General features: G+C 35.9%; 1 protein-coding gene across 4 annotated transcripts in view; it reads left to right on the top strand.

The window, feature by feature from the left end:
* DLC1 (DLC1 Rho GTPase activating protein) overlaps window positions 1-15,658 on the top strand; it is a 258,906-nt gene that overhangs the window by 82,025 nt on the left and 161,223 nt on the right. For all 4 annotated transcript variants that reach the window (XM_018069504.2, XM_018069510.2, XM_018069496.2 and 1 more), the window contains exons 3-4: window positions 8,460-8,609; window positions 11,161-11,301. In XM_018069504.2, coding sequence (XP_017924993.1) covers window positions 8,460-8,609; window positions 11,161-11,301 — 291 coding nt within the window. The remainder of the gene's footprint in view (window positions 1-8,459; window positions 8,610-11,160; window positions 11,302-15,658) is intronic.

Below are 15,658 nucleotides of genomic sequence, written 5' to 3'. Positions count from 1 at the left end.
CTCTTCTTATATGAGGATTTTTTCATGATTTTTGTAGAACAGCACATTTCTTCCATAATGCCTCCTAGCTTTGTACAAACAAAAGAAAAATTAATATAGGAAATTTTCTGTAATGTGTTAACTGGACTTGAAGCACTGAGTGGAGAATCTTTACCACCATTATGCCCACATACACTCCCACACATGAATAATTTGCAAACTGATTAAGGTATGATTATCAAGGGCATCGTGTTGTGTTTTTTTAATAGGCTGGTTTAGCAATTATTGAAGTCACAATCATATTAACGAACAGATATCTTCTATAAAAAGACTGAGTTGACAGAGCAACCTGTATTCTTAAAACTCTTCATTTACTAGGGTAACATAACACCATTTAGGACAAGCACTTCTATTTCTCACCTAGAAATTAGAGTGTGCAGTGGTTTGTGAGTTTTAATTCTCTGTCCGTCTTAGGCCTGATTCAAAGTTCGTTGCAATCATGGAGAGAGTTCCATTAATTTCAGGAGGCTGCTCAGTACTACTATTACACTATCTTCAGGTATTGTGGGGCAGTGTCAGTAATAGACTTCATATACATACTAGGCATTTCCTGCATTCTCTGTTTTCATTGGTAAACTGGAGCAAAAACTAGGTTTTCATCTTCCCCCATTTCCTTTGCACCATCTTCAGTGCAGTGTAAAACAGAAAGTTTGCTTTCCATTTGGAAACAATTCCTTGCTTCCAGGTTTGAAATGCACTAAATAATCTCTTCAGGGAATAGTTCTTTTCTCATAAGGACAGTCAAGGATGTGAGCAGGCTGCCCACAGAAGTGCATTCTCTCTTCTTCGGTGTTTCCATAACCTGACAGAATCAAGCCCCAAAGAGCTTGATCTGATCTCACAGCTGCCCCTCCTTCAACAGAAAGTTGGTTTGGAGACCTATAAAGTTCTATCCAAGCAAATAATCTATGATAATCTATGAAATGACAATATTTTGTTCTGTCCATCTACTTATTCGTCTCTTTCAAACCTTAAGACTGGCAAATTGTGAAAAAATTGAGGCAAGGGCATCACAGGTGGAGAGAATGATTTAAGCAAAGTGTCCTAGATGCCACTCTGGTTCTCACTATTGTATCATTTGTGTCCTCTTTAAAAATCATACTACAAGAAGTGTTAAAAACTCTCACAGAATCACAGAATGGCCAAAGCTGCAAGACTCTACTTGAAATTGTCTAGTCCAAGCAGAGTTAGAACAGGTTGTCCGGGACTGTGTCCCATCAGATTCTTAACATCTGCATGATGGAGACTCCATAACCTCTATGGGCACCCTATTCCACTGCTCAGTCACCCTAGCAGTACAGTTTTTTTCCTCAGGTCTAAATGGGATTTCTTGCATCTTGGTTTGTTCCCAATGCCTCTTGTCCTGTCTCTGCGTACCACTAAGAATTATCTGGATCTATCTTCTAACTCACTCATCAGATAGATGTCTTCCCAGTTTTCTCTGCACCAAGCTAAACAGTTCCACCTTTCTCAGCCAGTCCTCATATGAAAGATGCTCTGGACCCTTAATCATCTTAACTGACTTTCATCAGTATGTCAACATCTCTCATGTACTGGGGAGTCCAAGGCTGGACCCAGCACTGAACCCAGATGTGTCTTATCAGGACTGAAGAGAGGGAAAGGATCCCCCTTGTCCTGCTGATAATGTTCTTCCAAGTGCAGCACAGATACTCTTGAACCTTTTTAACATGAAGTTACTCTTAATTTGTTTGATTTCAATAGATGTTGAGGATACTGTGAGTGACCATTGGCATCAATTCTCTCTTGATTTACTCTGAATAAATAAAAAAGACCAGAATGTATCTGCTGAAGGGCAAACTCTCCTTCTGATTTTACGGCAAAGCTAAACCAAAACATTTCCCTTTCCACCAACCTATAAAGTAGACATATAAGTACACAAACAGATTTACCTATTGGTGTATTGGTAAAACACATGCCAACAGGCAAATCAAAGCTAAATTTCATAACGTCACTGATGCTGATTCAATTTCTGGTTATTAAAATAGTCTATATTTTTCCTAGTTTCACTTTTTGATTTATGTATAATAGAAAAGTAACGAGAAGTTCACTGAAGTATTTTCTTGTTTATTTTGCACAAAATAATTAGATTTGAGGTAGTTTTGCAATAATATAAAAATGCAGCATCAGTCATCTATCATTGACATTCTTTTTAATCACAGTTCTATTTAATTACAGTATTTTTCCAGTCTAATAATTAGTGCTCAGATTACTGTCATAATATTCTCAACAAAGCAGAAGTCTTTCTCCTCATATCAAACAGAAATGGGGTCCAATAAAGGTAAAAATATGCCTTTTTGCTTACTTTGTAAGCCATAATCATGAAAGTGTAGTCATAAAAGGTGACTTTTAGAATAATTACAATGCTACTTTACAAAATATAAAGAAAGAAGCTGGAAAGTAACTGAATATTGTTTATGCTGGAAAGAGCATGATTAATTACTTTATGTTTAACTATACTTTTTCCCCCCAGTGAACAGAGATTACATTTATACTGAGCTCTGTATCATTATGGAATTTGATTTTGGCAAATTTTCATAGTCATAATCCTGACATGATGTTAAATCATGAATGATAACTGGGAGTTGGGTGTCAGAGTGGCTCTGGTAATCAAGCGTAACTCCAAAGACAGAGAGCTGGATTTCATACATTATCTATACCTTATAAAATTGTACTGTAAGTGTAATTATCTTCTGTATTGGACAAGATGTACCATTTTGGGTTATTTCATTATACATTTGGTTTTGCTTCTGTTTGCTTTTGAACTAGTGCCCCCAATTATTTGCATTAATATTGCAGAAGAATTAGTATAATGCTAATGCAATAATGGCAATCTGAGAAGTCTATATTTTCCATTAATAACTACCCACCCTAATCCTAACCCTAACTCTAACCCTAATCCTGACCCTTCCTCCTCCCACCTCTAGCTAATGTGACATTAGCTAGAAAGTGATCCTGATTGACTCTGTCTAATACAGAGCTGTTCTGTTTCAAGAGCAATCACTTCAGGAGAAACTACTAGCTGCCCTCCCTGCTGAGTTAAAACAGCTGTGTAACAGATTGTTTTGCCCCAACGTTTTTGAGTGATTTTCCATTTCATCAATAGTGAATCCCTAAATTTCGTGAAAACAGTATCTCTGCTAGACAGTTTACTCGGCTGACATGAAACATGGAAAACTAGAATCAAAACCGCATGAACTAAAATACTGAATAGTCTAGTGGTTGAGTATGTGTTTAGGCAAAAAGCAGCTGTAGAAAGGAAGTTACTACAAAGGAATGCTTTTGTTTGGATTAAATTAGCTTTGAACATGAAGGATGGCAACTTTCTGCGGCAGAAATCGGGTTAAGTTCAGGAGACCAAATCTGTGAACAGCACATGAGTTTGAAAGATCTTATGTAAAGTTAGGGAGAAACTGCACCTCACTTCTAGTTGTGAAATATTCCCATCCCTGTAACTTTGCTTCTGAAGACTTTACTTTTGCAAAAATAGCTTACTTGTATGTTTAACAGGAGTTAAAAAGCACATGTAAATCAGTGTTATTGAATACTTTATGTTTGGAATAACTGAGTAGGTGATCTAAAGTGCTTTTAAGGAAAATGAGAAAAGCTTCTTTCTCAAAAGCATGTATGAATGTGTAGGGTGAATAGCTGCATGTATATAAGCATGTCTCCTCATCTGTGATATGTACACCAGTGTATGCTTACATTATTTGTTCTATTTTCAGTCTGTTCTAAATATTAGTTCAAAATATGATTTATAATAGTAATCTTACTGTGATTTTTCTGGTGTCTAGGCCTTGTGTCTTATGTCAAAAAAGAATGGAGTAATTTAGCTTTGTCATTGTGTTTTAATGTTCTCTGCTTGCAATCCCTCCAATAAAATGAAGAATAAGACTCTAATCATACAATCATAGACTGGTTTGGGTTGGAAGATACCATAGAGATCCTCTAGCTCCAAACTCCCTGCCATGGACAGGGATATGGTATATGGTAATGTGGTATATAGAGTGTAAAATTTAGAGAAAGATAAAATTCTTAGGTATTTTTCAAAGTTTGTGAACTGTACAGTGCAATGTAGAAGGATGAAAATTACACCTGATTTGCACATCTGCTAATAAGAATCATCAGACTAATTCCAAAACAGTGTATTTTTCATTATTCTTTCTTTCTCCGAGTGAAAACCTTCACAACCTAAAATCAGTGATATATAATACCTTTCTATTTTTCAAAAAGGGTATTCTTTAGCAAGGAAAGACGAGAATGAGTAATTTAGTGTCATATGAAATATATAGCATTAATATAAGATTTTAAGTCAGTCCAGCTGGCTGAAGTTCAAGAATACCAGGTGAAGCTCAGCCAGCTCTTTCCATAAATGATCCCTTTCTTTTGTCAGTACTCTAGCTCGCCTTGTCAATTGTGCAAATGTCTTGATTCTAAAAACCAAGCTTTCCTTTTCAAAGAAATTATGAGCATCTTGACACAAAAGTGTCAGGGAGGAGCAAGGCTGGTGGTGCCCTGATGGCCCTAGCAGAGGAATGCTTGGAGGGGGGCATTCTCTCCCCTCCTTAACCACAGGGCATTGGCACTGGTGGGGGTCTGCTCTACTCAGCTGAAAGAGGTATATGGGAAAAGAGGCTGCAGTAGGGAGTGTGTGTGTGATGTAAAACTATGGCTACGAGCGAAAGCGAAAAACACACTTAGAGAAATACAGGGTTTAAGAAGGCTAGGAAGTGAAATGCATCCACTTCAATTATTTTCCCATGCCCTGATAAGACAGGTGTATTAAATCCAAAGTTAAGTAGCGTCTTACTCCTTAATTGATTTGTTTTGTTTGAGTTGTCTAAAGTCATTGTGACATACTGATAATATGGTATAAAATTCTAGTGACCTTACATAAAAAGGAGGGGGTTAATTACTTTCTAGAAATAGTCTGATTAATGCTGCCTTTGTACAGCATTATTTATCCATCAAATTTTCAAAATAAAAATTATAGCATTATGTGCACTAGACATTATATTCAGAAATTACCAGGTGTTGTCATACATGTTACACAAGGCAAGTTGGTAGCAAAAAGACACAAAAGCACTTGAAGACATGGGAGTAACTAGGGGGAAAACGTTGTGGTATTCTTGTCAATAACTATATAAGCTCCAAAATTACAAAAGGGCCGAAAAAAAGTAGCAGACGTTCTCAAAAATGTTTTCATTCTTTTAGCGTTGTTTTCTGATGATAGAAACAGGACTTGTAGGCTGTTTTCCGTGTAAAAACATTTGGGGTTTTAGTACTTAATTTAGGAGTAATTCAAGCATCCTTCATTCTAGGAACTGTTATAATGCTTTCTGTTCTAAACATTTGAATATATTCAAATTTAACCAGCTTTTTTATCACACCAGTGAGGATACAAATTAAAAGAAATATTTTTTTTTTCCAGTTCATGACCTAAAGTATTTCCTCTTTGTGTGGAGACATGTTAAAAATAAAACCTCCAGACAAATAAGATCTCCAGTTTGACCTACTGTTTATGTTTGTGACTCATTCCTGAATTGTCCAAGGCAAATACCTTAAGGCAGAAATTATGGTTGCAAGTGTAGTCTTTGACCAGGCATCTTCTTAAACCCAGGTTTTGACTTCAAAAGGGTAAAGGTAGGATTTCTGTATAATCCTATAAATGTAATTTATATTTTTGGATTCTAATTTGGAAGGTGAGAAGCTATCAGGGGGAATAATATGAAAGACTGCAAGCAAAGAAAATACTGTGTTTTCGAAAAAACCCAAATGAATTGCTACTACCTTGCTGGCTTTAGATCATGTCACACTTCAGTAACAAAATCTCAGAATATACACAAAAGGGAGATACAAAAAAGATAAATAGGTTATAAAGCTCTTGGAAATTTATTAGATAATATCAAGGCTAAAACTGTATAAACATAAATTAATCTTATAATAATATTGGTTCCATGTGTTGTGATGAATTTGCAACTCAAGATTAATCTTTTTTTATTTGTATGTGTTAAATTTTTGATATATTGCTTAGGCTTTCATGTATACACACTGATAGTGCCCTGGCAAAACAGAAGGGGATTATTGTCTTGTTAAGTACATTTTAAAAATAGAAATCATAGTTAAAATGTTACTTTTTCATGTTGATGTGAGCAGCAACCAGAACCACAAAGTTAAAACTTCTAAATGGAATAGCTAAATTTCATGATGATAATATTATTGTTTTACAGAAAGCAGTGTTTGCCTACAAAGCCAGTGCATTTTGTTAAGTCTGAGTATCACTTTGAATAATATTTTGCCGTGTCTTTATTTCAGCAGATTCTTCTCCAACATTCTCAATCTGCTACATGCAGAGCAAGTTTATACTATATTGGCAGGATGAATCAAACTATTTGCTTGGAGAAAATTCCTGATTTATTTTTTTCTTCATGTAAAATGCCTCTTATCTTTCTAGTCTGATAAGAAGAAAAACAAAAACCCACCACAAAACAAGCAAACTAAAACACCCCACCCAGCCATCGCCTCTTCTTTTTTTGTGGTGTGGCAGTGAACTTGTTTTTTAAGTCAAGTGTAAATTTTAGTTTTATTAGCCTTTACAGTGCTGTATTTCCAAGTAAAATCAATAGAAATAAAAACAGAGTTAGGGGACTAGGAGTCTAGTTTTGGTAGCAGCACTGGCACGCTCTGGATGTGTAAACCCGTTGTGGTCTTGCTCACCGTGGCAACATGGCCCCATGCCTCAAAGAAGGTCATGTCTACTTAGCAGACACTTAGTTGCTTCATTGGGCTTTCTGTACCCATGCAAATTAGATTGAATAAATATTCTGACATTTGCAAACTTCAGATATCAATTTAACATCAATTAAAATGAAGATCCGTGGAGTTGCAATGAATCGTTTGGGGCTTAATCCATTTCATTGATTTCCAAGTTATTTTGAGGTAATATTCTTTCAGGATCATTCTAAACTGAGTTCAAGTTCATCAGGAGGTCTTGCAAATTCATCAGCTTTTTCAGCAACCCAATGCAAAATATCAAGTTGTAATAAAAAATTAAATACACAGTTTTTCTGAGTTTGACCTTTGTGTTGTAAGTTGTTCATTACTCTGTTATGGACTGACAGATTTGTATTTCTGCTTTTCTAAGATTTAGTTAGCTAACTTTTCACCTATGTCTTCACATAAAGAGCATGTGGTTTATATGACTGTCTTATCTTTACATATCCTTTAATTCTAGCAGGAATCATTTGATTCATGTTTTGCAATGTCTTTGAAGCAGTCTATAATAACCCTGCTAAGAGAATCCTAACTAGAGAAGTTGCTGCACAGCCTGAAAAACAATTTAGAGACTAACAAAGAACGGTTGATTTGGACACTTACATTGCCTACTTCTTGGGCACCTTGATGTGATTATAATGTATTTGCTTCCATTTCTTTAAAAGGATTTATAAAAATATTATTTCAAGTGAGTTAATGGAACTTCCTATTTTCTTACTATTGTGAAAATCCATAGAGGAACCAGTAGGGCTTTTTCATATTCCTGAATTTTGAGGCAGACTAGTTGGCTAATTTTTGTGTTAACTCTCTATATGAAAGGGAACTAGAGGGAGGAACTCCTTAAGAGCATTATTTAGTCTATCTAACTGAAAATCGTGCTTTGAGTTGTTCTTTTGAAGATCTTTGTCGCCGTTTTCTACAGGGTATAAAGAAATTAGCTGCAATAAACTCGGTGTTTGAGGCTGTGATGTGAATACCCCTCATCCTTCTCTCTTTCCATTCAGAGGATCTAAGATGCTGTGTTTACTATTACGCTAACGTATCTCATATCAGTCAAGAATTTCCAACCAAGACAGAAATCTCTGCTACAAATTGACAAAACATAGTTACATTAATGAGTTCCACAAAGAAAGGTAGTTGCGGTTATCTTCAGCTGGAAAAATGGTTTCTTTGAAGTTCTTCTCTCCCATTTCCATCATATATCAACCTTCTTCATTTGTATTTGTACAATCATATTAACTAACTTGAGGTTAATATTTTGAGAAATGTTTAGAATCAGTAGCTGTTTTAAAAGTATGTGTATCAAGGGGATGATCATGATGCATTTGTGCTAAAAAATTGTGCTTTTTTAAAAATTTGCTTGCCATAATGGATGGATATTAAACATTAACATAAAATGTTTTCCCAGCTGTAAGTCAATACTCAGTAAACTGGTTATACAAAACAGTATTTTACAGAAAGACCCAAATATTCTGCTTATTATTCAATGTGCTTTCATGCCAAATCAAGAAATAGAGCTTTTATAATTTAAGGTGTTTTTTTTTCAATTATTGCCATTTCAGATTTAGTAATTGTATGTTCCATATGAAACAGATTTACCAATTGTATTGTTCAATTCTGTTCAATAGGAAATAGCAGAAGATCGGGATCGTTCACGACTGGATTCAATGGTGCTGTTAATTATGAAACTGGACCAGCTTGACCAGGATATTGAAAATGCTCTCAGTGCAAGCTCTTCCCCATCCAGCACCCCAATATATAAACGAAGGCATATACCTGTAAGCCAACTTGCTCAATTTCCTTATTATTCTGAGTAGAATCCTTTTTTACTTTACTTTTTTTCTTTCAGTCCTCACATTTATCAACTCTTTGGTTTCAGAACCCAAGCTCCTTTTGTAAAGAATTTGACTTGTATTTTTTTTTGCATGTATATACATTTTGAAGGCAGTAATATTTGTATCCATTCTTTCTTTTGGCATAATTTCATAAATGAGAGCTTCAGAACTCCCAGATAAAACAAAGGGAAATCAACAAGATTCAGAAAATGTCTGGCTCTCTCATTATCACTTACTGCAAGTGCAGAGTCAGCACAGAGTCAGGATCACACCAGTCTCAGAATATTTGACATTAAATAGAACTGAAAGTAAATCTGAGCTCCAGGTCTTGCTTTTCTACTAGTGGGAAACACACTTAGAAAATTCTCTGTCATTCAAAGTAAGATTCTGGGCAGAAACGTGCACTTTAATTATTTAAATGTCTTTCTTCTTTTTTATTTACTTAAATGGACAATTCTTTGCTGAGAGTAGTCTGAAAGGAGATGGGACAGCTCACAAGCATGACTGATGCATTCTCTTTTTTTCTGTAAAATGTTTACACACATAACTATGAAGAACATGAAATGGCTGACCCAAGGTGTTCTCCTGCAGGCTTCCTGTTAATTTCATCCACATGTGCTGCAGCTGCTTTTCAATTCAAGAAACCTGAGAAATACTGCCCCAAGATCTCTAACATTCAGGTCATTTGTTTTTGTTAGTGATATTTTCTTTAAAATAATGAGGAGTTTTTCCTATTAAAGACAGACTTTGTTATTGCTAAGTGAGTGGTCTATAGGTGAAAAAAAGCTGTATTCAAGTTTCAGTGGGTTTGAGCAGGTGAAGATTTAAAAATATATCATTTTTAAAGGACATCACATAATTTCGCTTTTAACGGTTACACGTGTTCCCCATGGATATCAATGTTCTCACAGTATCTCCTTGAGCACTGATGACACAGAAAAGCTGAAATACACTGTTAATATCTGTTCTCTGTATCTCACCAATCTGTGCCAGCATTTTAGCTAATTTCTTACAGCAATAAAGTGAGTTGAGGCAATCTGTATAAATAAGCCTGCACGATATTCAGAGCAAAGCAACCATTCAGAAAGACAGCTTGCATCAAACATGGTATATATGCTATCTATATACACTAATTTTCTAGGGGGTTGTTGAGCCTTTGATTATTATGTACTAGAGGATCAAAAGATCTGGTTTTCAGGGCATTTATGTATTGAGTTCAGGCTCGTATTGATTCTATAGTAACAAAGCATTTGAATGTGATATAAAAACATGGGTGACAGGGCAGGGAGCATGATTCTGTACTGTGGCAGCATAGTTCTGCTAAGCAGAAAATTCTAAGAGTAGCTGTAGCCAAACTGACTGCTACAGAGGCCTTTCTATGACACTTCTGCATTTCCCAATGCTTCACATTGCAGAGGACTAACTGGCAGGAAATACCTGACTCAAATACATGGTCCTACCTAGAAAGTAGCATTGTCTCTAACTTCTAACTGTTTTCAGAAAACCACACACTTGTGTACATGGTGTAGAGACACCTGTCTAATTGGCAGCTTTAGTTTGGCAGACCGCAGACTTAACTGGAATTAATAAATCAAAGGGTGCTGTATCTTTTCAGTTCAGGAGCTCCTGAGATGTCGCTGCCTCATATTTCACCTATTCTAGGAAACTGGCACTAGGAAACTGGGGCTTTGTCTGCACAGAATTGTCTAGAGTTAATAGTTCAGGGGTTTTTTTGTGTACTCTGTAGCTGTATTCAAGCAGGCTGCTCCTCAGCTAACAATCCTGACAGTGTATGGCTGGTTCTACACACAGCCAGGTCTTTGCCATACATGTGTCACAATTTATCTGCAAGCAGTATAATCTCCTGCTCTCACTTTATGCAGTAAATAAAGCATGTACTATATTTTTACTTCCTCAACAATAAAACGTACCATATATCTTCTTTTTATTCCCAAAAAGAGGAATGTAATCAGTATCATTAAAAGTAAGGGCATTTTAATCAAAAATAGCATTTGGCTGATAAGTGTCTGCTATTTTCAAAAAACTAGGGAGCTGTACCTCTGAATTGTATAAACTGCTGCAGGGTGATGTCATTTCAGCTGTGTAATGGCTCACAGATGTTCGCTAGCTTGCAGTGCTGCGGAGACAGAAGGTGGGAGAACACAGGAAATACTGAACATCAGAGGAAAATGTCAAATTTCTGCAGCCCCAAACTGATTTTTCTTCCCTTGAATTCTAACATTTGTGGGAATTATTGCTTTGATGTTAGCAGTGATTTATAATTTCAGAACAGCAGCTAATGCAAATCACCACATTGAAAAGGACGGCAAATAAATGTGTAGGTAATGGAAATGAATAAGGGGAATTACTCTTACACAGAGAATTAAGCATATGTATTTAAGTGAGCTTGCCTAAATATTTCCATTATTTAGCAGAAGTAAGTTTTTATTTCATGTTCACATTTACTAAAGAGACTTGCAATACTTTTTTACAGGATGTTGAATCTGGTTCTGAAAGTGGAGTGGATGTTGCTTCAGTAAATCAGTCACAAACAAACTTATCTCCTAACATTCACACTTCTGACCTAGCATCTCCCTCTTCAGTAGCCAGCTCTGGAGCTATACCAAAGGCTGGGGTGAGTACAAAGGTTATATTTTTTTAACTTCTCTCATGATTACAGCTTGGAAGTGAAATTAAGAAATATTATGCTATTCATTACTTGGATGATACAGCAGAATGTGTGTGACGCTAATTAAAAAGGGACTAATAATGCAGGTTGTCTCAAAGTGCCATTTGAGTGGCAAACAATCCTAGAAGTTTCACATTTAAAAACCCACTATTAACAGCTGATGATTGTAATAAGCTGAGTTTTTACATGAGAAAATAAATTACAGGAGCTATTTCATTTAGGAAGGTAAGTTTTTTGGAAGTGGTATTGCTTGGAACGTTTCCTAAATCTCATGGAGGATGCAGCCAGAGAAAAAGATGGTTAAATTATGTGGCTTGATTTATGATGTCTGAACTCAGTCACCCTAGTCCTCTTGAAAGGTTAAACTGTTGTGTTCTGCAAGCAGAGCTATTACCCTACTGAAGGAAGAATGTCATTCTAAGGCAAAATTTGGCAAGTGGTTTCAGATGCTTATGATCGAGGGGAAGACTTTGAGCAAGCAGACCTTTTTCTTCAAGTCCCAGTGGCGAGGAAGGGCTGGCCTGAGAGCTCAGATATGGCAAGGAACCTCCTTCTAGACCCATTCCTAGATACATATATCTAGGCTCCTTTCTTTTGCCTTTGTCCATCTTTTGAAGAATCTTTCTTCATAATGCTTCAGCCATCAGCATATGCCAAAAAGCTTGGATGTCCTAGAAGCTCCTGGCATACTGTTTGTTCCCTCTTGCACTTGCCATTTCTATGGCCTCAAGAAGCACAGAAATCTAGATTCGTCTAAGCTTTGCCTACGCTGAAAAGTCTTAGCACAACTCCTGCTCCATCTGTTCACAAATTCAAATACTTATGGTAACCAGACCAGCAGAAATTCTGGGATAAAATATTAAAATAAAAAGTGTGGTTAGCATAAATATATATGTTTAGAACGAGTCTATAAAAAGTAAAATAGAGGCCAACTGTCATTTACTGCACTGCAATAATAGCAAGTTAACTAATGCCTTTGATTGAGGCAGCAACAAAAGTTCTAATAAACATTTACATTTAGGATTGTTCACTTGTACAAAAATAAATTCCCTTGTAATTTATCATTGGTGCATAACTATAGCAAAACAGAGTGCTCTGCACTCTGTCACTGCATACAATGCAGCACAAATTCTCAAATAAGTACATATGTTATGCCAGAAGGTGATATACCATTTTACCAGATCCTGAGAAGCACAAAGACACTTGTTAAGGAGTTAAACATCCCTTTTAAATGTAAGTTTCTCTACTAACATTCAGGGAACTCTTAGCACCTGGCTTTGCAGAAGTGTGAGTCACTTCCTTTCACTTAGATATTATGTGTTAATTCCCCTTCAGTAAGCATTTGTTTGACTTTTAGTCTGATGAACATATCTGCAACTGTTGTTTTACTACTTAATTTTATAAACTTTTTATAAGTGAAGTTAAATTTTCTCCAAACTCAACTCTCTCCTAAAGTTTTGCAGGCTGCAGCTCCCCATGATCTACATGGGGATTTGGGGATAGGCTCTTTTAAGTAGATATGTTCAGACAAAGGTCATATTTTCATTTTTATAGTATGTTGGATAAGTACAAAAAAGTGGATAATTTTGCTGGAGTGTAGTTCTCCTACAAATTGGGGAAAACAAGATCCTCTCAGATATTCTTTTTACTTCTTTTGCCTTGGGGCTTTCAGCTTGTTTTGATCGTGCACCCTTCCGATCCACAAACTGAGCACAAACAGTGCTCTGTGCGCTGTGGCTTCAACTGTTCAAAACTTCATATGCCTCCCTACCTGCAGTGAAATTTTATTTGAAAGCATAAGTTTTCTGGCAATATGCTAGTAGAAAATAAGCTTTCATTCTTGCCCTGTGTATCTCTGCCTGTGTTGTTCATCTAGTCTGCATGGCCAGATAGACTGCTGCTAGTTGCTTGATTGCAAACATATATTAGTAGAAAAGTTCACATATTCTTCCTGTCATGTTTAGCAGTGGGATCTACTCAGGATGAATTTTTCAAAATGGTATATTGAATGGCATGTCCTTGAAACACTGTCCAGGGCAGACTTCAGGGATGTCTGTGTACAGATGATTTCTATGTAGCGATCTCCTCTGAAAATCCTAAAAGCATGGTATTCAATCTGTAAGACAGGCTGTCCTCATAATTTTTGGGGGGTTGGGGGGATTTTTTTGTTTTTCTTTTGATTTTCTTTATCTGTTTTTTTTCTTGTTGTTTACTTGGTTGAGTTTTTTGTTTGTTTGTTTGTTTTGTCAGACTAGCTGATATAGGAATAAATCTATTCTACGCTGAAAACTCAACAAGCTACTTTTTAATGGTAATGGACTGTTTCAAAGATTTTACTCCCTTTTTGGAGTTTACAACTGCAGATCTTCAAGGATTCCAGATGCTTAGTCTCCAAGGACAACTTCTTTTGTTGCGTTTATTAATAGTATATAAACAGGAGTACAACGGCAATTAGTTATATTGGGGAGTGATATGTGGTATTTTTAAACAAACTATAGCAAACTGCTGAATGCATCAAAATCAGACTGTAAAGATAAAACACAACATCATGTGCAGACCTGGGGAGTGGGAACAATAAGGAAGGGCAGGGAAACACGGGTTCAGATCTAGTCCCTGATAAAGAACTTGTAAATGAAATTAACTACATAAGATATAGCTCACAAATAGGAAATCTGTGTACAGACAAGCTGTGTCCATTCATGCTAATTCAGCTTTATATGGATTTAAACCAAACAATTTCAAACAATATCACAATGTGCTGGAACATCCATAAGCAGAATTTGGTTTGATAATCCAAGTGGAGATGATTCAGTCACTGGTTTATGGAAAGCAGGAGATTTTAAATTTTCATGGGCAGATTTTATGAAATGTGAAAAAAGAACTGTATTTAAAAATTCAGCATCAATTATAATTTTCTTTGTAAATTAATAATAGATATTATTTTAAATAAAATTTAGTGTATGTGTGTGTACTTTCACGCACAAGTTATTTACATTTCATGAAAATCGATGTATGGATAGTCAAATCCATTCTTGTCAGTGTAAATGCCTGTGTACAGTACATATCCATATATATAACCATACACATGCATGCACACACACACACAGAACTTCTTACTGAATACGGGCATGACAAAGAACAGGATTCTCACTGGAGCATTCTAGAAAGGCTTTCCTGTGATTCTGCAGGGTGCAACATGAAAGTCTTTGATATGCCAATGTACTTGGTATTTTTGGGATTATGAGAAGCATACAACTGAATAGCCTTCAACCTAAATTTAGTATGTCACTTTTATATTTCATGGTCAGAGTAAAATAGCATTATATGATCAGTAGAGTGCTTGATCGACAAACTGTACATGTTTGGCAAGGTGCACATATGGACAACCCTTGTGAAATAAGGATTCACATGACTGAACAGGCACATTTCTCACGTAATTTAGGATGGGATAATAAGAAATGTTTTTGGCACCCTTATATTGCTTATGTTTGCAGAGTAAAAAATGTTCATGCTTCTATCATTAACACATCTCTGTGTTCTGGGGTTTTGTTAATCAGTCTCCCAAATAGACAAAGATTTTAGTATATTAAGACTTTTTTATACAGTCTGTTTTTTTTTACCTTCCTCTATACAAAAAAATTGGCAAAAGGACAATAGCAACTCAGGCCTTAAAGTTGTAGCCAAATTTTTGTCCTTGAACATCTGCTCTGCAAAGCCTATTTATTTTCTGTTCAGGTGAAAGAAAAAAAAGCCATGATTATTTTCTACTGCTTTTCTTGGCAGTCTTGTCCCTCCTGCTTCAACAGTGTCCAATTTAGCCTTAATCACACTGTGCAAAGGTAATCAAGCATCTATTATCACCAAAATAGCTGGTACCTAGGAGAAGATTGTTTTTCAGATTAGCCATAATGACTCATTTAAGATACATTCAATTCTCAAGGTGGTTTAAGAACCAGTTATGCCTGAAAGTATAAAATTACCTGGTTTGGCTGAGCATTAGAATGGGCTTTAGGCATAGCTACTGGTATCAGTGAAGCCTTGGATGAGCTCAGGAGTCCACTTTCACAAATCTTGTTACTTTATGGGGACAGTTGTGTTATCTTAATGACAGATTTGCAAACTTTTCATTTACTTGTACTAAAATAATTTAGCCTTTCACATATGCTTTTGATTCATATTATATTTTAAAATTTGATCTTTTTAAAGAAAGCCAAATCATTTTGTGAAGAATGATTTTGAGACTTGTAGATTAAGAAGCAGAATTCAAGTTTCTTCCTACTTTGCTACACTGCTTTTTAATTAG

This window comes from Manacus vitellinus, unplaced genomic scaffold (assembly GCF_001715985.3).
Source record: "Manacus vitellinus isolate BGI_N305 unplaced genomic scaffold, ASM171598v3 scaffold_0_pilon, whole genome shotgun sequence".
In the NCBI taxonomy this organism is placed as follows: domain Eukaryota; kingdom Metazoa; phylum Chordata; class Aves; order Passeriformes; family Pipridae; genus Manacus; species Manacus vitellinus.
Note: the sequence above shows the minus strand (reverse complement) of the source record. Positions and strands in the feature narration are given on the sequence as shown.